The 12,257-nt window shown below is 34.5% G+C and overlaps 2 protein-coding genes across 3 annotated transcripts; both read left to right on the top strand.

Moving 5' to 3' along the window:
• Positions 1–1,722: 1,722 nt before the first annotated feature.
• Positions 1,723–6,464, top strand: LOC105140942 (uncharacterized protein At1g04910-like). Of its 2 annotated transcripts, none has more exons than XM_011047988.1 (10): positions 1,723–2,062; positions 2,241–2,306; positions 2,416–2,506; positions 2,909–2,991; positions 3,134–3,222; positions 3,305–3,488; positions 4,220–4,401; positions 4,602–4,704; positions 4,795–5,126; positions 5,443–6,464. In XM_011047988.1, exons 1-10 carry the CDS (start codon positions 1,865–1,867, stop codon positions 5,876–5,878), a joined length of 1,764 nt encoding a protein of 587 aa, XP_011046290.1. In that variant the 5' UTR covers positions 1,723–1,864; the 3' UTR covers positions 5,879–6,464. The 2 variants fall into 2 exon arrangements, with proteins under 2 accessions (XP_011046290.1, XP_011046291.1); XM_011047989.1 differs by having other exon boundaries at positions 2,915–2,991.
• Positions 6,465–7,114: 650 nt separating this feature from the next.
• Positions 7,115–10,038, top strand: LOC105140943 (uncharacterized protein ycf39-like). The gene is made up of 7 exons (XM_011047991.1): positions 7,115–7,578; positions 7,678–7,776; positions 8,012–8,206; positions 8,558–8,650; positions 8,753–8,848; positions 9,061–9,201; positions 9,651–10,038. Exons 1-7 carry the CDS (start codon positions 7,180–7,182, stop codon positions 9,825–9,827), a joined length of 1,200 nt encoding a protein of 399 aa, XP_011046293.1. The 5' UTR covers positions 7,115–7,179; the 3' UTR covers positions 9,828–10,038.
• The last annotated feature ends 2,219 nt before the right edge of the window (positions 10,039–12,257 follow it).

Here is a 12,257-nt window from a genome sequence, read left to right on the forward strand (position 1 = left end):
ATATTATCACCTAATTAACTCTGATTTAATAACTAATCTCAAAAGATTATCTCCAATCTCTTCTGGTTGGCAGGTGATGTGGCTCCACACCAGAAGTTTTGACCAAGATCATGACAGTCCGATCTGAATCAAACGGTTCACGACTGCACCAGGTTTTATTTGGCCGGCTTGGTCCTATCATAATAAGCTTAAATTACATCCTTAAACGACCCAAACACAATTGTAGTCCGTCATGCTTTTCCCTCTTCACTCCATCCTCTTTATAATTAAAGTAAAGGCTCTAGATAAATAATTAAAAACACCCATGATTCGACTTCAAATATCTACAAAATGAAATGGTCTCCCAATAAAAATATATTATTGGGAAATACTTTATATAAAAAAAAAAAAAACTGAGTTGAAACCAAATATACCTTTAATTAGTGAGATAACTACAAGTCAAGGTCTTCGATCCGTTGCATCGTTATCAAATCACGAATTAACTATACAAGACCGGGGGGGTGGGGTTAAGAAGCTAAAAAACACAGAAGCACAGCCTTAAATCACATCGAAAAGCGTTATTAATGTGGCCAAAACGACAATGCTTACGCGACCGTGCACTTTTTCCCACTCGCCTGAATAGCACGTGAGGCAGACTCTCTGACATCTCGTGGGTTCATGCAAGACACGCGCTCCAGGTGTGTGTGGAATTATAGTTTCTCGTTAAGTGCAAAAATTGGGCAATTACGTTAGCACGTGTGTATCACGTGAAAAGAGACCGAGCAAACAAAGATCTTGCCGGGAAGCGTTTAGATGGTTGGAAAAGTTCCTGTGCGAACCGCTCACACCTTGCTTTACCTGTTGCTTGATTAAAATCGGCCTGAACAAGCTGCTCGTGCGCGCGCGTGTTAATACCGAGTAAGACTTCTGCTAGATAAAAAGAAGGGAGGCTGTCGGGTGCAGAAATTATTGTTTTGATGAGTGAATATAAAGTTCCAATGTAATTGCATGACATCTAATATACTATATTATAAGATGAAAAATAATTATAGTAAATGTAAACTTACTTAGATAACCTTTAAAAAACTATAATTTATAGACTCAAATAATCTTACAAAATCCATAATTTCCAATTTTTTTATAATTAAACTATTATATTTTAAAATACAGTTTCTAGAATTTAAATAAAAGTTATACAACTTAAAAATATAATCGACAATGAATGTTAATTTATCTAGTTTCTATAATAGCAATACCATACCTATTATTTATAAGACAATTTTTTTTAATATACATATTTTATCTCTCACGTTTTAATTATTTATCTACATAACTATTATTGAAGTATTTTTTATTATTTAATATAAAATAAAAAAAATAATATATGCTCAATATGTGTGTGTATTAAGTGATGGAGGTATATGTGTTATGCATATATATTGTTTAAAAATATAAATTTTATGTGCATGTATATATCTTCGGTTGGAGTTTGGCAATATTCATCGGGTTCTCTTGAATTATCATCCCTAATTATCATCTAAAAATCACGTACACATCTCACACCACCTCAGCATCCAATTTGCATGACATGCACCACACCCAACCATCCCCCAATAAAATATTCGGCGCGACTCCGCCTAGGTGGAAAGGGCTGCTCGCAGGCCAATCCAGTGAAACTGTCGTTTTCTCAATCGGTTTATGCCTTTTCCTCCCAGGAAAAAAAAAAAAAAAAAACCAATACGGATATGTATTTATCGTAGCTGCGACCGCGACAACAGAACATCACCTTCCTCCTCCTCTCTGCTCTGCCCATCGCTTTGACATTTTTTTCATCCAGAAAGCTAGCCTCCAACAAATCTCTCTCCCTCCCTCTCTCCGCCCTAACATGAGGAGAAAGAAGAGAGAAACCAAAAGGCGTAACATACCTGCCGCCGTGCTCCACTGGATTCTCTTTACGCGTCACTACTTGGTTCAGTTTCCGTTACTCACCGCTTTCTTCGGTTTCCTCCTCCTTCTCTTCGCCGCCTTCGCTTTCCTCTCTCCTCTTCCTCCTATCATCAACCACCACAACCACTCCTCACAAGTACACTCTCTCTCTCTGTTGCTCAGATTTCTGCGATCATGATTGTATCGTGTTTGTTAACTTTGTTTGCTTGTTTTGCTGTCATGTGAGGTGGACATTTAGGTTTCTGTTCTGATCGTTTTAATTAATTAAGTAGCAAGCTAACGATAGCGATTTTCTGTTTCGTGGGATGAATCAGTTAAAAAATGGAGCTAAGGCGGAAGAGTCAACGCTAAGTAAAGAGACGTCGTCGTTTCGTGTTCCGGTACGTAATTTATACGAGCCTTTGTTTGTTCTTTAGCTCTTACGAGTCCGTGTGTTTTGCTTTCGGTTGCCTGATTTTTGTATTTGTTTGATTTTCTGAAATACTTAAGAGAAGTGGAGGACGCTTAGGGCGTCATTTATGGAGCTCAAGGTCATCGAAGTTTTACTATGGCTGCAGTAACGCCAGCGAGAGCTTTGAAAGTAAATTTTACTGGTTTAATACCTGTTGTTTAGTTTCCTATTTATTTGGAGATTTTTAGTGTTGATGATAATCTAGTGGTTTGTTTATGAATAATTGGAGCGATGTTAGTAGTAGTTGAAGAAGAAGATTAGAGTATTAACCACTTAAAGAAATTTTCTACAAAAGACAGAGGAGTTGGTCTTAATTGGAAACCAGCCTGTTTAATTGCAGAATGGTAACAGATTTCATGTCTAATTTTGTTGATTTATGGAGGGTTTTTTCTTTTCTTTTTTGGTTTCCATTTTTTGGGAGATTGAAAAATAGCATTGCGATGATTAAGGGTTTCGGGTTTTTTTATTTACTTTGAGTGTTAATGTCATCAGATGAGTTTAGACATTAATTTGATGGAGGTGTGTTGTTAGATGCAGCTGCTGATATGAGAAAGAATAGTGATCGGTACTTGTTGATTGCTACCAGTGGAGGGTTAAATCAACAGAGAACAGGGGTGAGTTTCTTAGATTTGACGTGTAAATTTGATACAATTTTTTCAATTGATAATTAACTGCAAATCGTTGGCCTGCCTTGAAATGGATAGGATGGTAAATTAGTTTGTGATTCTGAGATTCTTATGACCATTTTGGCCGCAGATAACAGATGGTGTTGTTGCAGCTTATATCTTGAATGCTACTCTTGTTGTTCCTAAGCTGGATCAGAAGTCTTTCTGGAATGATAGTAGGTATGTTGTTTTCGTTGTTAACATTCTCATTTCTGTTTGCTCAAATATCAGTGCGTTCATATTGTTCTGGTGTTTGATGCAGCGATTTTGCTCAAATTTTTGATGTTGACTGGTTCATTTCATTCCTATCAAAAGATGTTACTATAATCAAACAGCTCCATGCAAAGGGCGGGAAAGCGCTGAATCCATATAGGATGCGGGTTCCAAGGAAGTGTACTCCCACATGCTATCTGACGAAAGTTTTACCTGTTCTTAATAAGAAGCATGTAAGTGTTATGCTAAAAGTTTAATACTTGTGTTTATAGAGAAGCTTGTAAGTTGCACTTCCTTAAATTCTGTGTTTTTTTTCCTCACTTCATGATTGTATATTCCTACACGGTGCAACCTAATTATGTAAAAAGATTTCACAGGACATGATTTTATCACTCTATCTTTGTAGTTTTGTTTGCTAGAGTGGTGAATTTCAATGTTGCATCAGCAATAGATGCCTAGAGGAATTTGATCTGTCAGGCTAACCAAAACATACCTGTATATTGAAGTACATTATGGTTAATGTAGTTAAGATTTCAATTTATCATGTTTGAATTAGAATTCATGAAGCGATGCGCAAAATTGGAAATAATACAGCTACAGTTCCATCAACATTGGAGGATGAATTTATTATATAGGCAAACCTGGAAATTTCGGAAAGCAAGCATCCTTGGCCAAAAGCTGATAAATACATGTAATTTCAATGTAGAATTTTACATGTATAGAATCAGTGACATATGGACAGAATCTGCGCGGTTGTGAAACTGAAAGCCAAGTAGGGAGAGCAGAGGCAAAATATCAGAAACTGTTGGACATTCTTTTCTGTTTCATAATTTTAGAATGTTCTTTAATTTCACTTTCTCTAGCATTAATGACAAATTACTTGTTTTGCTTGAATGCTGCTTCAAATCTTGATTCTGCATGTTTATTTTAACTGACATTTGCTGGCTATCCTTTGATATCATAGGTTGTTCAGCTTGGAAAGTTTGATTACAGGCTCTCGAATAGGTTGGACCCAGATTTACAGAAGCTAAGATGCAGGGTCAACTACCATGCGTTAAAATTCACGGACTCAATTCTTGAAATGGGCAAAAAACTGGTTGAGAGAATGAGAATGAAGAGTGAGCACTTCATTGCCCTGCACTTGAGGTAAGGTCCTTCTCAATGCTTGATTTATTATAATCTTCTTTTAGAAACTTCTTTTTGTTATTTGAATCATTGCGGGCAAGATTTTTATTATTGAATTGCATTGGAGATTTTTTTTTTCATCTGTACTAAGTGTAGAATCGTCAACACAGTAGAGGGTCAGATGGGTTCGATAACACAAATTTAACGTTATCATGTTATAGGTTTGAACCTGATATGCTTGCATTCTCGGGATGCTATTTTGGCGGGGGAGAGAAAGAAAGGATGGAACTTGGCAAGATCCGGAGGAGGTGGAAAAGTTTACACGTGAGGCCCTCGTAGTTTCTCAGAACACATTCTGTATCCCAAACAGTTTACGAAGCATGGTTGATATGTTTATTTTGACGTGAAATGCAGACAAGCAACCCTGACAAAGAACGAAGGCAAGGAAGATGCCCTCTCACACCAGAGGAAGTTGGTCTTATGCTGAGAGCCCTGGGTTTCGGAAGTGATGTTCACTTATATGTGGCTTCAGGTGAAGTATATGGAGGTGAAGAGACATTAGCACCACTCAAAGCTCTCTTTCCAAATTTCCATTCAAAAGAGACTTTAGCCAGCATGAGAGAATTGGCGCCATTTTCATCATTTTCTTCTCAAATGGCTGCACTGGACTTCATTGTTTGTGATGAAAGTGACGTTTTTTCTACCAACAACAATGGAAATATGGCCAAGATATTAGCTGGTCGCAGGTATGTATGCAAATTATTTTTTGGTTTTATACACTGCAGTTTGTTCAGAAGCAATTCCAAAGACTGGTGAAGATATGTTTATGTGCTCTTCTTGTTTTTGTTTTCAAGTCCAGATGGCTTAACCATCAAAGTATTTCCTGCTGCAAACACAAATTTCTTTTTGGCTTTATACACAAAGTTATCACATCACATTTGCCTTTATAACATTTTAAAGACATATGAAATGTTCTTCGTCATTGCAGTTTCCTAGACACCCGCTTTATGCTGATGGCTTTGGCAGCTCACTTCACAGACTATAATATTTTTTTTGTCGCAGGAGATATTTTGGGCACAAACCAACAATTCGTCCAAATGCTAAAAAACTGTACAAATTGTTCATGAGCCGGCATAACAAAACATGGGAAGAATTTGCCTCCAGGGTCCGAACTCATCAAATTGGTTTCATGGGAGAACCAAATGAGGTGAAGCCTGGCAGAGGCGAGTTCCATGAAAATCCCTCATCCTGCATATGCGAGGATTCTGCAGCCAAGGCTAGTGCAGGTCTGACTCTGACTCCTCAAAATCGACTGGATGAGGGCCATAAAGATGCTAAAGAGAATATCAACAAGAATGAGACTAGTGATGTGACTGATGAGCTATCAATAGAGGATGATCAGGATTTGACTGACCTGGATTATGTGGACAATGGAACAGCGGTTAAAGGTAAAGGTCTGCCTGGTGAAATGCTTTTGGAGGAATTCTTTTCCGACTGAGGAAGGAGACCGCAGTTTCCGCATAACAAGAGTAATGAGTCCTTTAACCTAACCCGATTCTTCAACAAATTCTTTTCTATCTTCATCTCGGCCCTTCCCCTTACTTTTGCAACGTCAACAGTTTATCTTCCGCAACTGCATTGTGTGAAAAGATAAACTTTGTACATAGAGAGACGTTGGCAAATAGAAACTTTTTGTAAGTATAGCTGCTCCATTCATGTGGCTTGTTGTAGGTTGAAAGACACATCAGTGCCTGAAAACTGCACTTCTCTCATTTCCCCCCCCTTATTTTCCGGCGAATTACTCGCCGGAAGGGGAGATGGGTATAGAACTGGAGGGGCATGAAAATTATACCAGAAAGACAACTCAACAGTGAAAATAAAATAGAGGTTTTTTTTTTTTTTGCTCATGAGATTCTTTCTTTGTACTTGAATAGAAAAGGAAGTAGAAAGGAGACTTGGATATTAAAATACAGCAAATTGAAAATGATTCAATATAAAGCTTTATTTATTTTGTTGGGTGTGGTGTTAGCATTTTTGTTGTTATAATAATTTGCAATAAATTGGAATGACTTCTTTGCTTGGTATCATTCCCCTTTTAAAGGGAGAACATTATGATCATTCACCATTTCTTATTATTTTTTTCCTGTATATGTATATTGGACTTGCGATAATTAATTGAAAATAGTTTCTTTACAAATGTAAGGTAATAAAGAGCTTTTTTTCTATTTGAAATCATATTTAATTGTTCTTAACTATCATAATTATAGAGTAATTAACATGAGGTTCGATAAATCTTTGTGATTCATTAGATGAATATATGTAATAGTTCATAATAACTTGTAACAAAGTGAATAATATTTATTTTCTTTTTAAAATAAAATTTTATTCTTGAGTTATGATTATGTCATTTATCAATAACTATCACAATTAAAGATGATTAGTTAATTTACTGGGTGATAATATCAATTATTATGACATCATAAATATTTTTTTATAGTTTATAATTTGAAGTCAATATAATTAAAATGTATTAAAATAACTATAAAAAAATTGTCAATATAATCAAGTATAAATTGAAGAACGACATCGTGTTGTTCCCAGAAAGAGGCGCCAAAGGGCCGGTCTTTGTCGTTAGTAGTTGGAGAGAAATACACGTGGCAAAGATCCTAATCCATTTGAGAGAACGACGTGGCCGCATTCACATCCATAATCCTCTGCCCTTTCTGTCCTCTTAGTTTCTTCCCCCGCCCCTCTCCCTCTCTCTCCCCCTGCCTCTGCCTCTGCCTCGCTCCCATAGCAATGGCGTGCAAGCTTCCAGCTCAGCTAGCAACCCCAGGAAAACTCCATCACCACTGTCAATTCACCATCACATCCGCCTTTATTCCCCTCTCCTGGCGTAGGACTCTGTCACCAGAACCTCTCCTCTCTCTTTCCACCTCATTTCCTTCAGGGAAGTGTAATGGAAAGCAACTTGTGACATGTAGTGCTATTGGGACTGCAGAGGCAACAGGGGCAGTGAATTTAGGACCAGGGACTCCAGTTAGACCAACCAGTATATTAGTTGTAGGAGCCACTGGTACTTTAGGCAGGCAAATTGTGAGAAGAGCCCTTGATGAAGGCTATGATGTTAGGTGTCTTGTTAGGCCTAGACCTGCCCCTGCTGATTTCCTTCGTGATTGGGGTGCCACTGTTGTCAATGTAAGATATTTTTTGCTTTCCAAAATAGGGTTTTTTATTTGCTTCAGATGGATTTTTTGGATTTTGATATTGTTTTCTCAATGTTGATATGATGAACAGGCAGATCTTAGTAAGCCTGAGACTATACCTGCAACAATGGTTGGGGTTCATACAGTTATTGACTGTGCTACTGGGCGTCCCGAAGAGCCCATTAAAACGGTAGGAAGATATCTGTTTAATTTCTTGTTTTCTAGCTGGCCAGTCACTTGGTTCGAAAAAGATTAGATGAAAAAGAGGAACTTATGACAAAGAAGACGTATTATACCATCTTTGCTTTAAATGTAACTATATCTCATCAGTGAATGAAAGGCCCATAAATTTACTGTGATTGTTTATATTCAAGAAAATGTTAAATTTTGCTCTTGGCCTCATCTAATCTCTCTGTTCTATTTAGGTAGATTGGGAAGGAAAAGTTGCTCTAATACAATGTGCAAAAGCAATGGGAATCCAGAAGTATGTGTTCTATTCTATCCACAACTGTGACAAGCATCCTGAAGTTCCCCTAATGGAGATTAAATATTGCACTGAGAAGTTTCTTCAGGACTCTGGTCTAACCCACGTCATTATCCGTCTATGTGGTTTCATGCAAGTAAGTGTAGAGCAAACTGTGTTCTTGTTGGTGGTGGTGGGGGGTGTGTTACCAGCTTAGTGTAATTCTGTTTGTTAGCTTTACATCTCCCATCAGAGCTCTTCATCTCTGAATCCTCATGGAAATGTGCATTAGTTCCTTGATGCATTTAAAGCAGAAACTAATTTGAGATTGCTTTTTATCCTTGCCAAACTAGCAGGAACATGATTATCTGGAAAATTTAAGCAGTGATTTGTTCACTCCTGAATCGATGTTTCCTTCTACTTCTATGAAGTCTTAAATTTGCCTTGCTTTCTTTCTTCCACTGTTATTCATTTATTGAGTCTGAATGTTTGTTGCTAATTTAATCAGGGCCTTATTGGGCAATATGCAGTACCTATTCTAGAAGAGAAATCTGTATGGGGAACAGATGCCCCAACAAGAATTGCATACATGGATACCCAGGTTAGAATTTCACAATTGCTTCTGTGATTAATCTTTTGGAGTCAGTTAAATCTGCTATTTTTTTCCCTCCAATTGCTGCCTAAAAATTTCACATGTCAATAGGATATAGCTCGACTGACACTTGTAGCATTACGGAATGAGAAAATTAATGGGAAGCTCCTCACCTTTGCTGGCCCTCGAGCTTGGACTACTCAAGAGGTAAGAGATATACCAATGTTTGACCTTGATTAAGGTCACATCGTTCCGTCGTTTCGGAAGTCTTTTTTGCTGTCTGATGATCTCTGGCCGATCATACCATGCTGTTGTTTAGTGGGTTTGTTAGTTCATGCCTTCAAGGTTTCCTTTCCTTTTGTTATGATGTTAATATTTCAATGCATTGGGTTGGAATGATATCCATTCACTTGGCTTAGGTCATAACATTGTGCGAGAGGCTTGCGGGGCAGGATGCAAATGTTACTACTGTCCCAGTCTCTGTCTTAAGATTCACTCGTCAGTTGACTCGGTTTTTTGAGTGGACAAGTGATGTTGCTGATCGGCTAGCATTTTCAGAGGTAATAAATTCTTATATTTCCTTCCACCTTCCAGCCATGTTGCACGAAGCAAGTGGTTTATCTGCGAGTGCTTCGTCTTGCGCTAAAGTGCTGACCATGTGAAAGATTGTTGTAGTTATGAAAGATCTCTCGGAAATGTACGAATATTATTGAAATGATTAATGGTTTTCACTAATAATCATCATTATATGTGATTATATACCATGAATTCACCTTCAAGGGATGGATTGAACTGTCTGCCCTTGTCAACCTTTTCACATCACCTCTGATGAGGACTTTAAATAATCATTTTTTTATCCATGACTTAGCTTTGCTACCTCTCAATTGTCCTTTATGTCAAATTTTTTCTTCTATACTCTATTTCCCATTTTACCGTATATAGAATAAATTGAAAACTAATAATATTTGTACGTAACTGAGCTCACTAATCTCCCCTGCGAGGCTTGCAGGTCCTTACAAGTGATGTTGTTTTTTCCGCTCCGATGACTGAGACATACAGTCTTCTAGGGGTGGAGCAGAAAGATATAGTTACACTGGAGAAGTATTTGCAGGATTATTTTACAAACATATTGAAGAAACTGAAAGACCTCAAAGCACAATCAAAACAAAGCGACTTCTACATCTGAAGAAGCAAGATTATGTTACTGTAAATGAAGCTATATATGTATTTAAGCACAAGTTTTGTGTTTGGCAAAATGTATGAATAGGCAACGCCATTCATATTCCGCAATTTGATCCTCGCTCTTTTCTCTATTCCACTTTTTCTGTCTTTTCCTTTGGTCAAAATTGAACAGTGAAGAATTACTCAATACTAAAAGGTATTAGCTTTTGGAATTACTGCACTCTCTCTCTCAACATTCCGTGGATTGAAGCTGCGTATTTTTATTTTAATTCTCAAACTTTGTAATTATATTATTTGATTTTTTTTAACTTTAATTAGCTTTTAGTTGCATTTTTTTTTAGAAAAAATTGAATTGAAAGATAAGGGATTGAAGTGAAAATATCATGTAACACAGAAATTTTTTGTTAATATATTCATTTTAATTCTTTAGTTTTTTTAAATATTAGGTGATGAGTTCCTTAAATTTTTAAAAATTATTATATATATTTAATTTTATTTTTTTGGTTAAGATGAGAGAGTGAACTGTAGATTTCAACTTAAAGAATAAAAATGATCACCAGGAAAGATCGTGATTATTCGAATGATTTTTTTTGTTATGTCAAGATTCTGTATGATGAGAGGGTTATATTTATACATTTGTTTTTATCTTCAAACACCTAAAAAACATATTTGAACTCAAGAAAATTTTTTATTTTAGGTGAATTTTTTATTTTAGGATGGTTTATTGGATTTTTGATGGTCATAGATTGGCCTAACAAGGTCTTTAGAGTCTTTTTTAATTATATTGGGTCTAAATAAATTGAAAATACATTTTTGAATGAAAAACAAATGATTTTATTTTTCCAGCTATCACAATAACCCAATTCTAGATTGAAAAGACAACTTTTTTACTAACACAGATGGCACATCATTTTTTTATAAATATAGTTAGAGTGGACAATGCATCACTTGTTCCATTAAACTTTTTTAAAAATAAAGGTTCGTGCTTGGGCTTGGACTTAGAGGCTTGCGCGCAGGTTATTATTTTATTAGATTAAGTATCGAGCTTAGCCCAGTAGCGCCTAGTCTAATTATTTTTTTGTAAAAAAATAATACATTATTTGTGTGTATTTTTTAAAATAAATTGTGGATTTATGATTTAATTATATTGTGATTATTTTAAATAATATTAGGTGTGTTTATTTTTTAAAGAGATAGCTATGATTCATCTGTTTTTTTCTTAATTTTATATGAATTAATTTTTAAAAAAATATTGATTTTTTATAGGATTTTCCACATGTGTAGCCTTGTATTTTTTAATTAATATTCAATAAATTTTATGTGTGTATTGGTTTCTATTATAAATTTATTTTCATATAGAAATTCATTAAACATAATTAGGTCAATTGCCCATGTTACTATGTTAGATATTTTTATCTTTATTTTTCACTTGGTTTTTTTAATTTTTTTTAATTATTGATGAATTTTTTTTATTGCTTTACACAGTGGTTATTGATTTGTTTAATTAGATGAGTGCATAAGTTTTTCAATTTAAATCTAAAATATTCTTTTAAATGTAAAAAAACATGTTGAATAATTTTGTATATTTATTTTTTATCATGTTTTGATGTTTAAGATTTTATGTTTATTCTTATGATTTTTTTATTTTTTTCTTGAATCTTTTATGAAAGTTTCATTGTTTTTAGTTTTGCCATTCAACCCAAGTTTGTAGTGTTTTTTTTTTTTTTTTTTTGATTTTTGTCATTTTGTTAATGTTTTTATTATTTTCAATTTAATTCTCAAATTTAAAATTTATAGTTGCCTTTTGATTTTCTTATTGCAATTTTAACACTCATTATTTTTATTGTAATTTTTTATTTTGAATTTTTTGTGTTTTTATTTTAACCCTCATTATTTTTTCATGTTTAGTGCTTTTAGTTTTATAACCAAGATCATAGTTTAAAAAGTTAACATTGATTGATTTTTTTATCTTATTTTTTTCTATTTATTTTTTTTTATATACAATTATTTTATTCTCATTTAATTTTTACTTTATTAACAAATAAGATCATTGAGACCTTTTAAAAATATTATGAAGATATATTTCTATAATATTGACAATTGTTTATCTTTTATATTGAATCGTTATTTTTTTTATTTTATTTGTTAATGATATCATTATTTTCTAATGAAATTATTAAACTAAATTTATTAAACTCATTTTACCTCAATATTATATATTTTTTATTTTAAAAAATATTTATCTCTTTTTAATATTTTTTTTAAATTAATTTGCTGCATATTCCGGTTCTCTAACCAGCAGAAAACTACAATGCCTTCTTTCATGAGAGTTAATCGAGTTAAATAGAGAGAGAATTTTAGGTGGTAACATTTTTTTTCATCTACTTGTGTAATGGACTATGGAATTGGTGGGAAACTCCTTCCAATTCTTATG

Source organism: Populus euphratica, unplaced genomic scaffold, assembly GCF_000495115.2.
Source record: "Populus euphratica unplaced genomic scaffold, PopEup_1.0 scaffold136.1, whole genome shotgun sequence".
NCBI lineage: Eukaryota > Viridiplantae > Streptophyta > Magnoliopsida > Malpighiales > Salicaceae > Populus > Populus euphratica.